This window comes from Patagioenas fasciata, chromosome 1 (assembly GCF_037038585.1).
Source record: "Patagioenas fasciata isolate bPatFas1 chromosome 1, bPatFas1.hap1, whole genome shotgun sequence".
Taxonomy (NCBI): domain Eukaryota; kingdom Metazoa; phylum Chordata; class Aves; order Columbiformes; family Columbidae; genus Patagioenas; species Patagioenas fasciata.
Genome location: NC_092520.1, coordinates 73,636,499 through 73,658,466, shown reverse-complemented (window position 1 = coordinate 73,658,466; position 21,968 = coordinate 73,636,499). Strand labels below are relative to the sequence as shown.

At 40.5% G+C, this 21,968-nt stretch overlaps 1 protein-coding gene across 1 annotated transcript; it reads left to right on the top strand.

Moving 5' to 3' along the window:
• The first annotated feature begins 7,745 nt into the window (after window positions 1–7,745).
• On the top strand, window positions 7,746–11,937 carry LOC136113277 (lymphotactin-like). Its single transcript, XM_065858373.2, is given in 4 exon segments — window positions 7,746–7,785; window positions 7,788–7,889; window positions 10,133–10,250; window positions 10,964–11,937. Coding segments are annotated over 4 exon segments (366 nt in total). The 3' UTR covers window positions 11,070–11,937.
• The last annotated feature ends 10,031 nt before the right edge of the window (window positions 11,938–21,968 follow it).

Here is a 21,968-nt window from a genome sequence, read left to right as displayed (position 1 = left end):
GCCGCAGAGCTATTATATATTATATAGCATATATCATATATTATACATTATATAATGCCCTCTCCACTGCCCATTTGAGTAACAGTGCACAGCTTACAACACCACTTCTCTATTTTGCCAGACTCGTATTCTCTTTTGTGATAAGAAAGCTAATTATACTTTCACAACCTTTTGAGATGGAGGGAAGCACTACACAAAAGCAGCGCCATTACTTACAATGAATCTGCTGGTTGTATATGGTGAGAGGAGGCAGAAGAGCTTGCAGGTGAACCAACAGAAAGAAGAGCTGGAGCAAGGTAAGGACTTGGATAAATAAGCAGGGCACTCCCTGAATTTTTTAACTAGCAACAATCAGCTGACTCTCATCCCATTTTATTTGGGGCTTGCATCAATACCTGCTTAGCTTTGAAGTACAAACTGCCCCATCAAGCAGAGTTTCGGTTGCCTATTCCCATCTATGCCTTTGATACTACTATACCAGTAGCCTCCTTTTCATTTTTTGTAGGAAATGGGGAAAATCATTCTTTATCCCAAAGAGGGTAAAATAAAGGATAGAAGAAACCAGTGTCCTATGCCAGTAAATAAGCTAGTGCACAGAGGGCAAACTGGTAATCTGAATCTAGACCTGACACAAGCAGGTAGCTGTACTGGCCACTGGGACATGTGGCTAATTTGGGCTGGTTTTGTGTATAAGAGGAGGGCGAGGGCATCCACCAGGCCTAGCATGCTTTGAGAGGCTGGATGGAGTGCTGCACATGGGGCCGTGCTGAACCCCAGGGAGGGAGACAGTGGCCCATGACCCTGCCGAAATCAGCTGAATTAAGTGCAAGGAAAATGATAACCATGAGAGGGAGCTCTTAATTTATTGCTGTCTTAGACATGGTGGGGGGTTTCTGCAGCCCTTAGTGAGAGATAAAAGTATTTTGCAAATGAAAACTGAAACAGCATTTAACAGTCACAGTCTGATCTCTGAAACTGCAAAGAACAAAAGAAATGCTAACTTGAGGCGGGGGGGGGGAGGGGGGAGAATTTTCCCATGCCCTCTTGTCTCTCACATTGCATCACTCACTGCAGTGAGCTCAGGTGAATAACACAGACTGATGCATTTCTCTAACATGTGCTTTCATACTCAGAGTGACTATGAGGAGGGGGGAAAACCCAGAGAACAAATAAACCCAAAGGACTCTCTTTTAGAAAGCTCAGAGTGGAACATTTTCAAGGGTGGGTGTTTGCTGCAGGCCCCTATGAGCTGAGCTGTTTTTTCCTTGCCCCTCTCATTTAAGCCTTGATTTACGCAGTGACTGTCCTGCTGTAATGGGCTCACTGAGTAAATGGCTAAGGAAATACAAAAGCCAACCAAAAGAAAAACACCTCTTCTTGATCTGTATCCCTGTAAGGGTACAGCTGCATGAGCACCACATTTCATTTCATAGGGCAGATGAGGATCAAGTGCTGTGATCAGTTTTAAGAAATTCTATAACACTTTGTGGAACAGGATGTGGCCCAAAATTGTCAGATTATAGTAACCAGTGTGAAAGCAAGGCAATGTACCTCACCAGTGGCGTGGTTAGAAAGTGCGGTGGTTCTTCATCTGAGAGATTAAGTAGAAAAGTACCTATTCTAAAGGCTATTAGAACTCTCTTTGAAGGAAGAAAAAAAAGTCCTTATTGGAAAAATAAATCCATGGGTTTCTCTTGCAAAGATTCTGGAAATATCTCTTCTAGCCTTCTTCTCTATTATTTTTGTCTCTTTCCTGGAAGTTATAGGGGTTAAAACCATAAGTGCACGTTAAAATTTGTGAAATCTGTTTAACTCCATCATAGGAACTCATGAAGGTTTGGTTATTAAAAATACTTAAAAGTATAATTATTGTTTTAAACAAATGTTTTTATTAGAGAACAGCTATGTGGGGAAAAAACAGAAAAAATAAATCCTAAGGATACTTTTTGGAAAGTTCAGAGAAGGTGATTTTTTTTAATTTTTTTTTTTTAAAGGGCAATTTTGCATTATTCATCTGTCTTCTTTGTTGTTGTTGTTCAAACACCCTGCCCAATTTCAACCAATGCTAAACAAAAGGCAGAAATCTCTACATATTTTCCAAAGCCTAGTGCATGAGTGGAAGAAAGACTCAACACTGTGCCTCCACTGCAGGGAAAAGCCAGCAGAATAGGGGTATCCGGTGCTTGGCACTAACCAGCAGGTCTGTCAGCAGAAGTGAACTAGGCATGGAGAGCATGCAGGTTTTCTCTGGCAGCTGAAAACACATGCTGAGGAGTTAGAATAATTCTTGGGTGGAGGCAAGAGAAGTTAGCAGTTAAAAGACTGAAAGTTGAATCCAGGCTTACTGGTTCTGCTCATTGCTTTGCTGCCTGGAACCTGCTGCTTGATTTGCAATTTTCTTAGATAGCCCCCACTCCAAACATTCATTTGAATAGATATGACTGAAAAAGTATTTAATGGCAGTGAAGAAAAAGTCTGTGTACTTGTAAACAATAGCATATGCACAACAGATGAAAGTGAAGCATGCAAATATCACTGGTGTGTAATACAAAACCTGTAACTTCCATTTTCCCCTAACGATCTTAGCTGTTCAACATGCCCCCTGTAACGACCATCATGGAGCAAAGGAAACCAAACACAGACTGGTCAAGCGGCTGTCTCCAGAGCATGAGATACACTTGAGGAAACTGTCCCCATTGGAAAAGAGGTAAGCATCTGAGCTTCTTCATCTTCTGAGGAAACCTCAAGTTTACCCAGAAGCAACTCATTGGTTCAGATCCACTTCCAGTGTCTACAGACACTGACTATCCGTGGTTAACCAAGAAGTATGTTTATTTTTCACACAGTAGGCTTGATTCATCTTCTGAAGGCAAACAGAATATGACTTGGTTCCCACAGCCTTGATCCTACAGATATGGCACGCACAGGAAGAATTACTAAATAAAATTTACATTCTGTTTTATGTGACAGCCGAGGAAGAGAAAGCAGAAAAAGTAGTAACAACAAGATGGACAGAGAATATTCCACAAATTCCCAAACCTTTGTGCCTTCTGTTTCAGCATGTACAATATTTGGATAACTTCACAGAACTGATCTGTAATCACCTCTGTGATCCTCTGGAACAATAGCATTGCACGGTGTTTATTTAGCTTCCTGGTAAGCATCTCACAAAGAACCAAACAAGACAAGACTAACTAAAAACATAAAGACGAGGATCAGATTCTTCCTCTTGTAAACTCTTGAGTGACTGCATAACTGTTCATCAAAAACAACACCACCACACTGAATGAAAAGCTGGCAGTATAGTGGTAGAAACAGATTGCCTACGAGCAAAAACTCTTATGTTTAAGAGAAAGTACTGTTGATAGGGTTACATTTTCAAAAGAAGAGTTTTGCCAAAACCAGGAGAAAACAGAGCAGTTATTAAAAATATTATTTAAGTGATCAAATTAGATGAAAAGTCATTGTCTCTCAGCTGACATGTGAGCACTGAGCATGTGTGTGTTTCTACTCCATCACAATATGAATGAAAAACCCTAACATAAACTGCCATTTCCAGGTGAGGGATAGAAACTTCCTAAATCACACTAATTCTGTCTTCAGCTGCTGTCTGACCATCCTTCAATGCACCAAGCTAAAGAACTACGCAAATACTAAAGTGGGATACTGACTTCAGTAGGTCTTTATTATATACCTAACTTGTGCTGCTTAACAGGCATGAATTCAGATGCAAGTTTAAAAGTACGTAAATAGTTTAAATATGCTGAATTATGGAGCATGACCTAACAAGCCTGGTGGGAAGGCACAAATAGAAGGACAACAGCAATTTCAATAAGAAAGTGAAATGAAATGTCAGAAGTACCTATGAAATCATCATGAAATCCACAGAGCAAAAGTGATGAAAGACAAAGGAAGAAGGGGGAAAGTCATGCAAATATCAGAGGTGGATATCACTTGCTGCTCATTCTTAAATCAGTACTCCAGCTGTTAAGAAACAATGCAAAAATGACATACATTAGTGTCAGATTTATCCCAGACTTCGATCAGTTATTCACGTCTGGCATAAAATACATGCATATGTTGTTTCTATAGATAATAGAGACAGATGCCTATCTCCTGAGGGTGACATTTCCAACCCTGAAAACAGTTACCTGAGATATTGATGTGTCTAAGCCGAGGTTCTTGGGTGCACTCTTAAAGTCACTGAATGCCTTGATTTAGTCTTCAAAAGTGATAGTGACCTGCTGGCACATTTTCAAGTTCAAGGGGCTGCTGAACATTCAGTAAAGATGTTCATTTCAAGAAGTGCATAAGAATTTAACTACTTGTGAAGATCTTGGCCTTCTGTTTTGAAAGCTAACTACAGTATGAAACGATGCAATACTTCAGACGTTTCACCCTGGTAGGTAAACTCTGATATTAGGCCCAAAACTCTCCTCGCTGCATATTTCTTTTCCTTCAGTGTGGTTGCTGATATCAAATAGGGTATATACAGCAATTATTTCAGTGAAAATATATTGATCTTGCTAACAATTTAGAAAACTATTGTGTTCAGCAGTTGGTAAGGAGCTAACTTTGCCTCCTGCTGTGCGCGAGCAGTCTCACATGTCACTTCACCTCCCTGTGCCGCAGTTGCTGTTTTGGTAAAAGGGAAGCAGAGTGCTCTGCATGAGCAGGGGTTGAAGGGCCTGGGAGGGCTCTTGAACTCCTCAAGCAGTAGAGTTTCCTGTTGCTGTCCTCTCCCAGGGCTATGCGTCCCAGCCTCCCCCCACCCTGTACAGGAAGCCTAGGAGATTTCCTCAAAGCCTGTGGCTTTCTGCATGTAAGCAGGCTCCAAAGGTTAAATACTAATATATCTATACATCCATACCTGCAGTACCCACTGTCTGTGCCTGCTTTCTCTCAGCAAAGGGTGCATGTGTTAAACACAAGATGTGGAAGGGAGGAGAAGGGGCATCTCTCGTGGTGCACACAATCCTACCTGTAGCAAAGGGATTGGGAGGCATCATGGTAGAGTTAGTTATCTTTATCCACAATTCAGACTTTACAAACTACTTCAGAACTCCACAGTCATACCATCTGTTTCATCTGTAGCCGTATCACAAGCCGCAAATGATAGTTTTACTCCAGAATGCTTTGAAAGCAGCCTGTGACAAGTGAGCCATACAAAAGGGAATCAGGCCTCACGACAAGTATCATTAGCATTCAACTTATCCAGAGGTGAGAAGCACTAATAGAAAAAGTAATTTGAGCACTCATTAGCTGTCTTATTAAAAAGACTTACCAGCAAGAAAACAGAAAGACCACACATCTGATCATCCTGCGCTAAACTTTTGCCACAGTACAGAGACAGCGCACACTGGTGTTAGATTAAGTGCAAAATGAGCCTTACACAACATTAGAACACCAGGGATCACCCAATATCCACAGCCCTGTCTGTGGGACTCCAGCCCACAAAACTCTTCCCCAAAACACAAAATTCACTGGACATAAGCCAGCTACGCAGAACAACAGCCCAGGAGGCCACAGCAAAAGAGAACTACAAAGAGCAGGAAAATCTGCCACAGAGCAATTTTTCCATCCCACCTTAAGAACAGTGGAAAGCTGAAGAAGCAACAGGCTTTCTAACATCACCTCAGGGATCAATCTACAACCTGCAGAACTTCCTGTGGAAAGGACTGACTTCTTCTGAGCTGGCTCATGCTCAATACAGCTGATGATCCTTCCTCTCAAAGCTATAGACAGTGAGTATATACATATCTATAAATACCACACCAGTGAGCAGAAGTGTGGGAGCATCTCCTTTCTTAATGGGGAAAAAACATCCCTCTACAACCAGTTACAAAGTTGCTATCTTGCATCTCAAAGCTGCCAAGTACCAAAAAGTTAGACTGTCTCATTCAAGGAGTCATTTCAGGCAGTGTTCAGCAAAACACCAGGCTGCCCCACTGCTTGGACACAAGCTTAACATTAGATTTCCCAGCAGTGCTGCTGAGGTCAGGATGGTTACTCCCCTGTGCGGCATCAGGCACGTCCTTTAGGGCTTTGGTTGAAGCTTTGGCTTCCATTTCGTTTCAACTTGCGTTAGTGTTGCAAGTGGGTTTAGCAGGCATTCAAGTAAAGCAGCAGGTATCTTGCACCTCCTTACTGTCCACTTTTGCCACTACTTTTCCCTGGGTTGCACGGTATATGTGAGATAAAATAATCAAACCAAAAGAAACTAAGAAGGTGCACATACATACAAACCAAGCAGCGTGTTCTCTACCTACCAGACCTACAGACCGTTCTTGAGGCCACAGACCAGCCATTACAGCCTAAGAATCAAGTATGTGAGCTCAGTTCTTAGCAAAATCTCTTTGCCTGAGGAACTTCAGGGAACTAACTTCCACATTCTGCGTTTCCCCATGCAAAGCAATTTACATTGATGTTATCAAGAATTTGGAAAACCAGAAGTAATCAGGTGAGATGAGGCTTGGAGGTAAGAGCAGAGGGGACTTCAGACTCCCATGAATGGACACTTGCTCCAGGCTTTGCACTGACAGCTATTTCGCAGCACTGCCTTACAACCTCAGCCAGCAGGCAGCTTCACACCAGACACAGCTGGGTCTGCGTGGGCATAGCAAAGCACGGCTTTTTCTGACAGGCCCAGAAGTGCTCCAGAATGGAAAGCACAAGAGGAAATTCCTGCTTACAGGCTATGGACCATGATGTCAGTTCAGGGGCTGCTTTGTGTGTGGCCTAGAGGTCCACAGCTTGCTTGAAAAATATTTGCAGGTGCAAAACTGCTGGCATGTAGCAACGCCATCCAGTAACTCAGACCACCTTAACGCAACATAGAAAGGATGCCTAAAAGTGGCTAAGAGGACTACCACAAACTGCAAAAAAAAAAAAAAAAAAAAGACAGACATTTCTGATAGAGGTACAATTGGAACAAGTTGACAGATCCATTATGTATACCATGTGTACATGGGGATGTAATGAACTTCTTTTTCTTTCCTATGTATTGTGCCTCTCTGATTGCCTGGTTACTTTCTTGGGCTTCCTTCTTTATACTAGAAAGACAGCACACACACAAAAAACCACAAAACTTTTATTCCTCTTTGAAACTATTGTATTTTAGTTATGCCTGATTGGCAGGAGGGCTAGTAGATCTACTACATATGTAAAAGTGTGTTCACTCTTCCTTCTCCCAGCACATGGTGATACCTGCTTTGGCCATAGCAAATCACAGAGAAAACAGAATTTTGACAAGCTCCACCACACATAAGAAATAGCAGTGATACCCTCCAAAGCTACGCGTTAAAGTGACCAAGTCTCTACAGCCACTATGGAAAACCCAAGATGTTCCTGTTTCCATCATCCTTTAGCTCACAGTTCCCCTTTTCAATAGTCCATTGGTTAAAGGGGTAAGTCTGAATGTCACCCTATGCCTCTGTGGTGCGGCTTTGGTATAGCTCTCTAAAGCAAGCTGTGAAAGGACAGGAACATTTATTAAAGGTTTCCACTACAGAACAAGAGCTCTCACTTTTTGCAGCTTGAAATAAACCCAACTCGCAACACAGCAGCAAGTGCAACCACAGCAGGGTTTGAGCAGGAAAAGCCTTCACAGGGGGGGCTAGTGGAGGTCGGGTTGGGGAAAGGAGGTGGTTCTCTGTCACCAGAAAAAGTGCTGCCACTCAATTTTTTCCACTCACAGTCAGCCCCCCCATGACAGCCCAAAAGTGAACACAGGAACTGACCACCGAATGACAATATATAAACTCTGTGAAAGGGGGCTGACAATAGCCACTTCTCTGCCTTGTCAAAGAAGCCACCAGCAATGAAACTGCACGCTACAGCTCTCCTCCTCATCTTCTTACTTGGCATCTTCCTTGTGCAGACGATAGAAGGTAAGTTTACAGCCCAAAAGAAAGACAGAAATTGCTCCACATTGCATCAGTGGTCTGATAAGCAGGATTTGTTCTTAGACAGAGCTGATTCATAAGATAAAACTTGCGAGAAATCCAGATCAGAACCACAAGAAAGGCAGTTTTATGGGAGATTTCATCTGATGTCCTGTCAATTAGTGGTTGGCTTCTGCCTCAATGCAAGGAGAGTTTCTGGGCCTTAGAATACTTAAAGGGTTTCTGTGCATGATTCTCTCTCTTAAAATAATGAAATCTTAAAGACATGTCTTTTAATTTCACTGATGCCATATAGCAGTGAGTTCTACAGGTTGATAACATTTTATGAAAAATATTTCATGTATAAGATGTACTTATATCTTTTCCTAGGTATATTATTTTTATATGTATTTTTATTATATAATTTTAATTTGTCTTTAACTACGTGGTCTTAATCCCTCTAATGTCCCTATTTTTAAAAGTTCTTCCATTTCTGTACTCCATGTATTGTCTATCCGCTTGTTTCTAGCCAAATATTTTGGTATGAACAAGCAAACTATGAACAAAAACTGAAAAGAGCAATGGATTTATACAATGCCTTCTCTCTCTGCCTGATTTCATACAATTTAGCATCTGGTTTGACACCATTTGTGAACACTGGGATGAGCCATGTTTATTAGCCATGCTTTAAATAAGTTTGTCTACAGTGATGTTTAGGCCTGTGACTAAACAGATTAGGATTAGGCTACATGTATCATAAGGAAATATGAATATGCACACAAACATATCTTATATACCATCGGATTCACACAAACAGGCACATAATCACAGAATACAGTCATTTACAAGCCGTTCGCAAAGCCACAAAAATAAGCAAAGAGAAACACACAGAAAAATAATCTTCACAAAACCACACCAAAACCAAACAGACCTGCTAAGCATTCACAATGTTATGTAGCTACTCACAGAGTATGTTGACCTAGTGCCCCTAGAGCTAGATCATGCTACGTTCTCAAGCGTTTATTAACACTATTGCTGTTCTTCTCCACAACATGTGGCTGACCATTCGGGATGTCATTCTCCAGACTGTATGATTTGCCATAAATATCACCCAATTTGAAAAAGCACACTGAGGTAGTGTGCAAGGGATGACTAAAGCAAGATCAGAAGAAGTATTCCTTCAGGCAAACAAAATCTCAAGAATTAGCAACTCTGCCAGTACCTGTGCACTGACTACGCTACAGCTTGTCAAAAGGCTGACGTGTGTTTGCTTCAGCTATTCCAATTATTTCAAACAAAGAAAAGTTCACAGATAATAAGATTGTATGAAGCAGGTTTTATGTTTAGCAAGTTGTACCTAAACAGCTCTTGGACTTTTCTCAATCCAGTTTCTCTATAAATTCTTTAAAAAGAAACCTCAGAATACAGCAGTGTTGTGTTTTCACCCCTCATGATTTCCCAAACTTGCTTTTGATGAGTGGGAGAAAAGCAGAAACTAGCAAGTGGAGTAATGTATACGTACACTCCATCTCACTTAAATGAGCTGCTATTTTTAGTTATCATCAAGTCAAGTAAAAACTGCTCAGAGAATTTTACACTGATATCACAATCTTCTTCATTAATCAGCAGTGCATTTCTGTAAAATTTATGAAAATGGTAAAGGAAAGAGAGGATTAAGTAGCACACTATCGCCTATGAAACCAGACTTATAGCAAGAATATGCAAGTACTTAGACTTCTGGCAGATACACCTCCCTTTTTTTTTTTTTAATGTTAGTATTGGATGTCCAGTGTGAGACAAGTAGCCTTGACTTCCTTTCCTCCAGTTGGAAAGCAGGGGGAACTACTGATCCACAGTCAGATGACATTTGGAAATCTACCCAGTAAAGGTGTAAATTCTAAGTGCTACTCCATATGGACCCTTATTTGCAGATGATACAGACCTAATTACAAATGATACTAAATACCTTTGCTGCTATGGAAGCAGTGACTCCCTAGGTGCAAAATGATCATTCAGAAGGGTTGAAGACCAGTATCTGAACTGAAATAACACTTTGGAAATGGTAGGATGAATCACAAAAAATACCTTAAGCTCTCTTGTATGGCTAGTATTGTAGCTGTACATCATAAGCACTCATGTTCTAATCACAGCTGAAAAACCACTAGAATTCATAATTTATTAAGAAATGGCAGCTGAATATGAATAGAGTATTGACTGCCTTTGTCATTTGTCTATTTTTCCCCTTCTAGGGAGCGTTGGAAGTCAATCGATGCGCAAAGTCAGCTGTGTAAACCTGTCTACAAGGCAACTGAACATCCGAAATCTCATCAGCTATGAAAAGCAACAAGTTCCAGTAGATGCCGTAATGTAAGTGTCCAGTACACAGTTCACCTTCAGACTCATCTATGCAAATATGCTACCATCAAAAAGGGAAAGGGCATCAGAAAATACTTCATGGCCCAACTCACTAAATCTGGCCAGTTCATACCACCCTTCCAGTTCCTCCATGAAGCAACCACCTAGCAGCTGAGGAAGCAAGGGGAGAGAGGTGGGCCTCAAGCAGGAGATGTGCACTGCTCACAAATGCTGGCAGAAATCTTTCTGAACAGCCAGATTCTTTGTGCCCAGAAAGTGGGGGAAAAAATCTCAGTGAGGGGTCAGGGTAGAGCAGTCAGAAGCCCAGTGCCCAGAACTGAGCCATGGGGCAAGATGATGTGGAAGAGTTTGGAGTAACTCTTGACTCCTGCTAGGAGCTGTGTTTGGTCTTTTGATTTCACAAGCATGTGTGTTTATCACATCTGGGATCTGCTCCTGGGAGGTAAATGTGCATCATGGTCTCACGTAAAATCTCAAAATCCCAGTTATGTTCCCTTTTTAAAATGTCAGTATGTATGCACATACATACCTATGCCATAAATAGGGAACTAATGCTGCTGACTGCTGTTATTCCAGCTAACAGCTATGAACTCCAGCATATGATATAGTTTTACCACATTGGTCCTCACATTCTGCATAAAACCCATGAACATTTGGAGACTGGAATTTAACAGTTGCCTGGTTTTCTTTCTTTCTTCCTATAGGTTTATCAACAGAATGGGTATCAAGATCTGCGTAAGCCCTCATCAGAAATGGGTGAAGGCTGCCATAAAGAAAATAGACCAAAGACGTACCACCCAAGGCAAATAATCCTGTCCTAAGCAAGCATCTAAGGCCAACTAAATGGAACCATCATCAGTGCTGCACAAAACAGGGAAGCGAGCCTTAGGATCTGCTTTTAATTCCTGATGATTAATTGGTAATAAAATCTCTGAACAAACATGAACTCACCAGAATCTGTTCATCACTTGAACATCTGCTGACTTCTTCATTCTATAGCTGGACTCTGTTACACTTTATTTTCTGAAATGCTTGCTAATATTTATTTACAACTGAATGTAGATATCTTCTTATCCTTGCTGTCCTGACCAGTATGGCATTCAATGGTGAATGGCAGATAGTTCCAGATACTGTAGGAAAGAAGATGACCCTCCACAGAGCTGGAGGAGTGGAGACTTCCACCCTGATGAAGGTCAGAAAGTTCTGCATTGGGTGCTGGGTTTGAGAAGGTGCTATATATTTTAATGGTTACTCGTACCTATATAACCTATAAGTAAACTAGTATCATGTTTCAGGCTCTCACCTGATCAGTGCAATATACAGAGGAAGATCCTTGGGTCTTCTGGTTTTATAGACATTATTGCACCATTAGCTCAGTCCATTATGATGGATGGATACCATCACCAAGGGATGACCTGGAGTAATTCAGGGTCACTCTATGAATGTAACCCTATTCAGCCTTGCTCTGGGGAAGACTTATCCTACCCACTGACTTCTGTGTAGTTACTTCAGGTTTGTCTCTTGTGAGCGTGAAACTGAAACAACTGTTTTATTTTTTCCTGTGCTTTTCTCTGAATAAGCAAGAATAAACCATATCTGGAATATGTATTTCACAAACTCATAGGAACTCCCTGCCCTGCAGAAATATGTGTATGTAAATGTCTTATATTTTTTTAAGCTGATAAATTCTATTAAAATAAGGTTTTGAATTTTAATTTGCTATTAATCTAGAATCAAATGGTATGTTAATCTGCTTGTATGTAATACAGATGGAGGCTGCTGAAGTGGGTACCAGGATGACAGCACAAATCTGAGAACTTTTGGGCAAGCTGGCTAGACCTGACACTACTGCCAACTCATACTCATGACTTGAATTGTTCAAAAGCAATCTCATTCTGAGCTTTCTACACCATATTTCAGCTGTAAAGGCCATATTTAAGACAATACCTTTTCAGAAGTTCTAGAACTTAAAAGCTAGACTTCATACAACTCTAGGATGTTCCCCACATTATCAGATTCAGACATGGGAAAGCTCTGGACAGAGAGATGAAAAAAATGGCATTTGAGGAGCTTGAGGAGTGAAGAAGAGGTATAGGGGCTCCAGGAATAACCTTCCTCTCATACTACCACATGTATGTAGCCTACACTGCTGTTAAACTGTGGCCTTTCCATCACAAATAATCCCCTAGTGATACATGTGAAACTACAGCACTTTCCAAACTACACTACAGAAATAAGATTATGTTGCTCTAAAAGCCAGTCTTCACAGTTCCCAGCTCTGGTCAAGTCTGCAGAAAGAATTTGTCTCCTGTGACTCACATTTTGTATATAGCTTAGTCCTGTGTAGGAAAATACATTTAGTTTTTAGGCTTTAAAGCAGTGCTACTGCTCAGGCAGGGAAGAGAAGGATGCCTGTGTGTGTCACACTGCAGAACAGAGCCAGGGCAGGCTGCTGAGCTTCCACTACACAGAGCATTGCTTCAGTGCTGAAGTTCCTGGTATCGGCTCCAGCTGTTGCTACAAACTTGATAAGAAGAGCTTTAAGCATAGAGAGAAATGTTGAGATCAGATGTTTCTGGAGCACCTCAATATATAAATTGGTGTTCATTCATTTTGAATCCCCTTTCTCAAGGCCCTAGTCCATTGTATTATAGACAAAAACCACTTCTGTTCCCTTCAGCATCATCAGACTATCAGCAGGCTACAAAACCAGGTCACCTATAAAAACATTTTTATGGTGAGCTTTCTCAGATGAAAATCATCAGCTTCCACTGACCAAATTCATTCAGGACCAGAACTAAATAACATGCTTTTGGCAAGCAGAATTTTAATGCCTTTGCTTATACTCAATAGTATCTTATCCCAGAATGAATCTTGATGAAGTGAATATACTTTTTTTTTTTTTAATTAGGACTATCACAACTTGAGGATATATTAATTAACTATCACATAGAAATTAATATTTTATATCTGCTCATCCTCATCACAGCTCATAGCATGACTATTAATGGTTTTTAAGAGTGAATCATCCTACTTAATAATGACATATTTTTTGTTATATCTTGCAAGATCTGCAGTGATCTTTGTGTATTTCTTGGGAGTTAATTCATATGGGTGATGAGTGCTCTCAACATCTCTTCCTACTCAGCCATTAAACCCCAGGGACTTCCCTGTCTTTTCCTGACCATTCCTTACCCCAGTCTTTGCTGGTGTTCCATTTGTGCACTATTTTTGTCACCTCTAGCTGTGTATAATCTGGAAGCTTCTCTGTAATGTTAATGCTCCTGCTTAGCAACTTTCCCTCTGGCTCTCAAAATCCTTTAGAAAGAATGGAAAATATGATTAAACCTCCTTTCTACACATACACACAAAAGTGCAAAATGAAGAACTAGAGTGCCACCATTGTGTTGGAGGCAAGCAAGAACCATAATCTTGGTCTCTCCAACATCCTTAGGAAACATCTCACTTAGAAAAAACAGGAAGGTGGGTTCCAAGTTATATTTGGAGATCTGGGACTGTGGCTGCACTGATGTCCTACCTGTACCTGGCTGCCCACCTTTTTGTCTTCAAGTGAGGGAGGGAGCAGGGGGCTCAGAGTGACTGGTTCTTTTCCAGCTCATCCTCTGCTGGATTGCAGCCTGTAATAAGACCACTGATCTTCTTCCACTCCTTTAGTGAGATTTGTGCACAACTTTGCCAGAAAGGACCCTGCAAATACACATAGCAGACCAGGGAGCAGCAAGATTTGAAACAAATCAACTGTTTCTTTTCTGTCACACACCACTCACAAATTTTCCAAAGGGACAGAAGAGATGCACTGTGTTCAGATCTTTGACACCAGGGAAAGACAGCACAACAGACAAACCTTTAACCTGTGTCAGTATTTACAGCTTCACTAACTTCCACAAAGACAGACAGGACAACTACTCACCTCTTTGTGCATGCCAGCTTTTTGCATTTTAAAAAAGTACACTTCCTGGGCAGTGACTTTACATAGCTGCAGCTGTATTCTTAACACTGCTTGTTTATAGTTAAGGAACTAGAAAGTTAAGGGTTTGCAATGACAATCAGCTTTCCAGGAAACCATAACTACACCACTCAATCCCTAATCCTCAGCGATGAGCTGGGATATTCCTTAAATGGTTTTCTACATGCAGTCTGCCTATTATTTGTGCTTTGCTTTACACTGAAAGGCTTTCATCAGCCTATCATCTATTTTAACAGATTGCTCAAGACCCTACATGGGAAGAAGAAAAGGGAGAAGGACTCGGTACCTCTGTGCAAAATATTAATGCATCAGTGATGCTATTTTGCCAAATACTGGTACATGAAGTTATAAGTAATGCATGATAATTCAGCAAATACAAGTATTTTCTTCTCTCATGTAGCGCATGGATTTTGGAAAGCTAAATCTTATATTTTAAATTGAAAATTAATTTATTACTTACCAAAGTGATTCAGGTTTGCTACAGAATCCCCAAACCAAGTATGGAATTGCAATGTAAATGAACTTTCTAACTTTGTGCAGCTTATTTGAGACATTTCCATAGCATGTGTTGGTTCGAGGCCTGCTTATTGACACTACTCTGTCACTTTAAAGACACCACAGCAAATGGGGTTGCACAGCAGGCCCTGTCCTGAAGAAGTTTTATTTTTCCTTCCTGTCTGGCTGAGGCTTGGAATAAAAGACTCAAGACAAATTATAATGTTTATTATGTGAAGGAGGCTGGTCCTGTCACAAGACACAAGAAAAGGACTCCAAAAATAAAAGCTCATGTCCTGCTCTACTAATAACTTCATTGTTCATTATTGTGCAGTGGATGTCACTTGATTTGGGATGATTGTTATGCATCATATTGAATATTTCTTGCATTAAGCCCTTAAAGACTGAAGAAAAAAAATAATCAAAAGCTATTTAGAAATCATAACGCTTGAAACACATTTGATAACTTCCTTGTTCCCTCTAGGTTCCTGAGCCTTTTAGTTCCACACTGAGGTTATACCTTCCACAAGAACCATTAGGTAAAGAAGTGTTTGTTTTAAGAGTAAGCACTAGCACTTGAAGTCTCCCTGAAAGGCTGGTGGTGGAGTGACAGTAAAGGTGCATATATCTCAGTGCATTCATGTGTTTGTGCACACATGTGCAAGATGAGACTTGTGTAGACTTCTTAGTGGGGAAAGTACCTACTTGTTTGCTATCATCTGCTGTCAAATGTGGACTGTGGTGCCAGCTCTAACATGCTGGCTGCTCTGAGACCAGTAGAGAGTTACCCTGGTATTCCCCAGCGGCACAACACTGACTCACAAAAAACCGCAACTGATAATTGCCCAGCACTTCTCTGTGCACGGGAAGAAAACGTCTCTGTTAGGGCTCCAACCTACCTCCAGGGTCATCCTAACCCTGCCTGTAAACAAACCCTAAACAGCAACAGCCATGCTATGAGTTTCCAGTTCACCTGGTACTATCCTTAGGGTGCATTTCATGAGGTGCTGGCTCATTCAGGTTTGATTTATTAAGGCCTTCTAGCATGAACATCTCTCATGAAGTAGACAATGTCTACTCAGAAGGACCTACTGTAATGATGCCAATTGAGTTGAGCAACTAAAGTGGCAAAATATTGCAGATCTCCAATTCTAGGTTTTCATTATGTTAGAAAAAAGTGGTAATTACTTACCAGATAAAATTAGCAATATGATTATAAAAATCTTACTCTAAAGCATATGCTTCAAGGGCTCTGATTTAACTTTCTAAATGAAAAGTCATACAATTGGAGAAAAATAGCTGGGGTAAACTTCACTTTTTAAACTCAAACTGGTTGATTCCTCCCTATTGTGACTACTTGTAGTGAGTGTAAGTTCTAATAATGTCTAAGTTCAGTCTTTAAAACTACAACTGAGTTATCAAATCAGAGAGAATCTTTGAAGAATCTTTGTGGTTACAGCTAACTATTTTGGTAGAATTATAGCTGGTGGTTTTTTGTTTGTTTTTATTTTGTTTTGGTTTCATTTCAAATGTCAATTAAGAGATCTCAGGACTTCAGCCGATGGTCTGGAATTACATGAACAGATTTGCAAACTCTCTAAAACATATGCTTTGCTTTGAAGCCCCCCAAGCTTCCCTGTGGCTGCCTAACTAAATCCCTACTCAAAAGCGTGGTTCATGAGGTGACCTGTGGCAATGGTTATGTCCTGCAGGTGTGTCCATGGCTTCTGCACTTTCTCTCAGCCAGCTCAAGCACTTTGTGGTATCAGCCCAGGCTCCCTGGAGGCCAGAGGAAAGCCTTTTGACAAGTTCCAGCCCACAGAAGGGATATGTGGTACCCCTTCCAGAGCTCTTTCTAAAGACACCATTGAGAGTAATCACCAGCTTACACAGCCACTATGATTGGGGCACCTCATTCCCATTTCCACTAACAAGCTTTCCTTTCTCTTCATCAGTGATCTGTTGGTCAAAGTGTCATTCTGTGCTTCTGTGGGGATCTTTGTGCACAATGTTCAAAATGTAGACCACAGAGTACAGCAGAAAAGTAGCTAAATTAAAACAGGCTAAATTAAAACTTAACTCTGAGAACTTCAGCCACAACAGGGTTTCAGCAGGAAAAGCCCTCACAGGAGGGCTGCTAAAAGATAATGGACAGGAAAGAGGTGGTTCTTCGTCATCAGAATTAAAGTTTCCTATGTATGTACCCCCCTCCCACTACTCCACTAAGTTTTTGGCAAAACCAGGACCTGGCAACTGAACAACAGAACATAAACTCCATGAAAGGAGGCTCACGTTAATCACTTTCTTCACTGTCTTGACAGAGAAGGCACCAGCAATGAAACTCCACACCACAGCTATTCCAGTCATCTTTCAGCTTGATATCTTCATTGTGCACAAATTGAGATGCAAATTCAGAAGCCAACAGGAAGACAGGAATTCCCAATCACATTGCACATTGTCTGAGGAGTTCAGGATTCATCCTCAGCCAAAGTTGGTTCCTGCAATCGAACCAGAAAGAAATCTTGTTAAAGGCAGTTAGAGCATAACTTGCCTACATGGGAGACTCATCTTAGTGGTGGGGTTTCATCTTAATGAAAGGAAAGTTTCTGTGCCTTAGAAAACTCTTAATTGCTCTCCTGACTATGAAATTTTGAAGCCATATATGTAAATGTCTTTTAATATCACTGATTTCTTATTGCAATGAGTTGCATGGGTTAATGACATTTTAATGAAGATTCCTGAGTCAGTTTTAGACATGGCCTTTCACTTTTTGCTGTGTATTACACCTCTTATTCATCCTTCTTTAACCTATATAGACTTAATCTTCTCATATTCTCATTTATCAGTCTGTCAGCCCTCTGACAAAGTAGCTTACATTTATCAGCAAGATAAGAACCCAGCAAAAAGGCGTTATATATGTGAAGATAGTGGAAACAAAAACATTTGAGACAAAGTAGTGCAAGTGATTTATATAATGAAGTCTTATTCCTGACTTCATACAGTTAAGACCTTTAGACCACTGCCACCCATTATTTACAGCGGTGATGTGATGTGGCCCTAAATCCACAGCCCATGCCTGTTGCTGAAGCTCTTACGTGGTGTGCATAATTGTAAATGGCAGAAAAAAACTTTTGCATGGACTTGAGAGTGCAAAAATCACAGCTGGAAATCAATCACATGTAGCCTTATGCAAATCCATCAAAATGCAAAGTTTAAAGCACAAAAAATACATACTCACAACACAAGGGGAAGCCAAAACCAGGGATGCCTCTACCTTTTTTGTGAGCTAACCCATGCACAATCTGAAGTTACTGCGGTTGTTTTTGCTGATGCTTATTCTCAGTGATTTCATGAAGAGTAGTTCTATATCCAATCTTCTTTGTTTGCAGCATTGTTAGTAGCTTTTCAGAACCAAGTACTTCTGTTTCCTGGGAGGGATTATTTGCTACAAAACTTTGTCCTGTGGAAAGAGAGACATGCAGCAGAAAGCCTGTGAAAAAATACCCTGGGATTTTTTGTTGTTAAGTACAAGGAACATGCAGAGGTGACAAGGCTTAGAGGGGTAGCCACAATAGTTCTGTTGACTAACATGCTAAAGAAGAGAGATTTTTCTAAAAACAAAGTGAAAAGGAGACAAAAACCCATGGCTTGGAGGCCATATTGTAAGTATATTTTTCAAGGAACTGGCTGTTGGTTGCAAGGCAAGGTTTTTTGTTGGGTTTTTTTTTGGGTTGGTGGGGGTTTTTGTGTGTGGTTTTTTTTTTTTTCTTTTCTTTCTAAAAAGTGAGTATTAAAGGCAGAGCAGTCAGCCATACCTTTTATGAGGGAAAAGAATTGCAGAAGTAAAAAGAGGAGAGATACATTGGTCCTGTCATATGAAAAAGAAACTGAGAGGAAACAACAGGCAAGAATAGTAGTGGCAAAGAATGCGGGAGGCAAATACAGGGAGAAAAGGAAAAAAAAAAAAAGGTCAGAAAGGTGAATGTCAGTAGAAGAAAAGGAGAAGTAGAATTATAACTGTGGACCTTGGTGCTCATGGCATTTCCCAGTTTCTCTTAGAAGGCTGGTTCCTGCACCATGAGTTGAGAACATGCTCATAGATACTACAGGCTTCTTGGTAAGAGCTGCCCAGACTTTTAGGCTGTCATAGTAAAGACTCACTGCATTTCTCTGCAGGACACACTTGTATGGGGAAGGGAGAAACAGTGGCTGGAATCACCAGCACTTCACTAGGAGTCACTACAAAGCTGCCTTTTCACACTTACACTTCATTCTTTTCAAAACTACAGACTAGAGGGAGGAAGAGGTGGCTTCTATTCTTGGATGCCTACCTTAAGACAAATCAACCTTCATTTAAGGAGCTGCTGCGCATACAGAATTTACAGTTGCTGTACAGTACTGGAAGTTGGCACCCAAATTAAAACCACTGCGTTTATATACTCAGAGAACAAGGGAGCACAGTTTTCATCTTATGTAACCATTCATCTATCCTTGGAGAACATTTTGAGATGTTCCAAATAGTGCTACTCATGAACATATCTGTTTTCTAAGCATAGATGACACTCTCTGCCAGGTACCTTTATCCTTTAGCTTAGTAACATTCCCCAGTTGTTCACCAGCTATTTGCTGTACATGAGGCTCCCCAAAGTGGTTCACAGTTCCAGGCAGCAACACCATATATTGCACATGAGTATAATTATATATACTCATACTATATATAAGTATATTCATGTGCAATGTATGAACAGTTGGTATTGCTGTCTGGTTCTGTATGGACTATGTGATGACAAATTAATTTAAAAGGTCTTATTGTAACATTTACAGCAAATCTTGGGTTAGAAACCAGAAGTGTGATGGCTGCCTCTCTTTACTGCAGGTTCCTTACTACTGCAAGATTTATGTGAGGACTGACCTCCAGTGGTGCAAGATGCCATGGAAATATCAAATGAAAGACAGGTTAAGTAAAAGAAAAAAAAAAGACCTTTCAGCAGAGTCAGAAATTCCAGTCGTAACACACACAAAAGGCAAGACAAGGTCCCAGATAATCATGTAAAATCAGGCCAAAAACCAACTCCAAGAGCACACCAAGTACTGCATTTTTTCCAAAGACCATGCCCACTCCTGATACTCCTTCCCAAGACCACGCCATCTTCAAAATGCATTCATAGAGCTCCATTCTTTCTCAAGCCCACTCTCTCTCCCAGCCCCAGATGTTTCCTCATATATATCTTCAGGGCCATGACCTCTCTCAAATCAACTCCCAAGGCCACGTCCATTCCTAAGACCATTCCTAAAGTTATATCCACTCCTCACCACACACTCTCTCCCCAGATACACTCTCAGAGCCACACTCACTCCTAAACCCACTCAGGAATGACAGTGCAAATCTACGGCAGGTGACTAACCATGACACCATATATAACAAGAAACAACAAACCAGCTACCCACACCTTGAACCTACATGGAACTGCTACTAACTAGGCGGCAAGAAAAATCTCTCCACAAACAGGGGCTCCATTCAACCCTACATCTCTACTTGTATGTTCTGGGGATTAACTACTATCTGAGGCTAATAGACACTCAGCTGTAACTACATCATGTGATAGTGGAATGTATATATCATACAGGCTATTGCTAGTTACATGGAAAGAAGATATTTGAGTTCTCTGAGCCTCCAGAGCCCTTTAAGTAAATCCATGCTCACTGAATAAAACAAACCAGCTCCTTTAAGCCACAGCATTGTATTATTTCACTCCAGTAAAGAATCCTGCTCATGCAGCTGAAGATGCTATTTGGTGGTGGAGACTTTACTGAAATTTTAAAAAAAAAAAAGTCTCAGGTAGAATTTGCAAAATGTTCTGTTCACGTTCACATCAGCAAACGACTGGGCTGAGAACACAAACAGCAAACCTCACAAAAATCCTGAAAGGTTTAACTGTTTAAATTGCCTATATTTGCATTTCATGTTTAAATTTAAAATGTATGTTTACATGTTTTATATAATCTAATTAGTATTTAATATAATTTTAAAATATCTTCCAAAGCTTGAAAATAAATCACAAAGATTAATTTCTTGGAAAAGGAGTTTGTTTTTATAAATTTTGCATTTTGGCCTAATTTGAGACCAAATGAGGAATGAGTACTCTTGCAAGCCCTTCCAAACCCTGGCATTGGTGCTAACATGGTGTGGTATGACTTACTAAACATATTAGTTGTTACAACTAAGGAAAGAGATGCAAAAAGTCTGAAATATGGCTGAGGAACTGAATAAGTTCCAGTAATTCACTTTACACTTGCCTGTTACTAAATTAGTCCAATTTAGCCCATACTGAGTAATTACAGTGAGCATTTTAGAGGGCAAGAAACATGGAGGTGATCAGACAACTGAGGGTGTTAGAAATAATGTTCTGATTCATTTTTAAAGCCACTTGACATTTCCACATACGACAAAGTGGTGGGCTGGCAAAAGGGGACTAATGGAGGGGAAAATACATCAAACGGGGAAGCCACAATGAAAAAAGCAATTGTTGCATTAGGGTTGTTGAGGAAAGTCCGACCACCTCACTTTTACTCAGATAACAACTGTGAAAATAATCTTGCATGAAGCAGCTTGCTTCAGTGCTCAGTGCAGCATCCTGATCCCTGCTCTCAACAAAAAAACCCAGACACTGTCTCCATACAAACACAGGGAGAGGAGACAGAGGACGCAACTTAGCTGCATGTGTGAATCCTAACGTAATACAGTAAAGGATTATTTATGATCACCTAGCCACCTCTTATACCTTTCAGCAAATATTTAAGAGCTGCCCAAGGCATACACACAGCTGCTTTGAACTTGCTGTAATATAATTAGCTCATCCCTTAGAGAACTCAGTAAACAAAGAAGAAAGGATATCCTTAAACTTAGGAAGCTTGCAATTCTAGGAGTCAATTAAAAGAAAATACTTAATAAATCAACTAACCTACAATTTTTTTCCTGACAAATTCAAAGAAGCTGCTGAATGAACTAAGATCCTCCCAGGAATACAAGCTTTCTTCATATACTGAGCAGCAAAGGAGGGCGCAAAAGTCTGTTCTACTGTAGTCTGAGCCCACCACCAGATAAACACACTGCAAGCAGAGCGTTACCACAGTTTTTACAGCCTTATTCTATAGTGAGTTTTTCCCCTCTCCCTTCTATTATTTCAGATTAATTTTCCCATGGATGTAGTCCCTATCTACCCTCA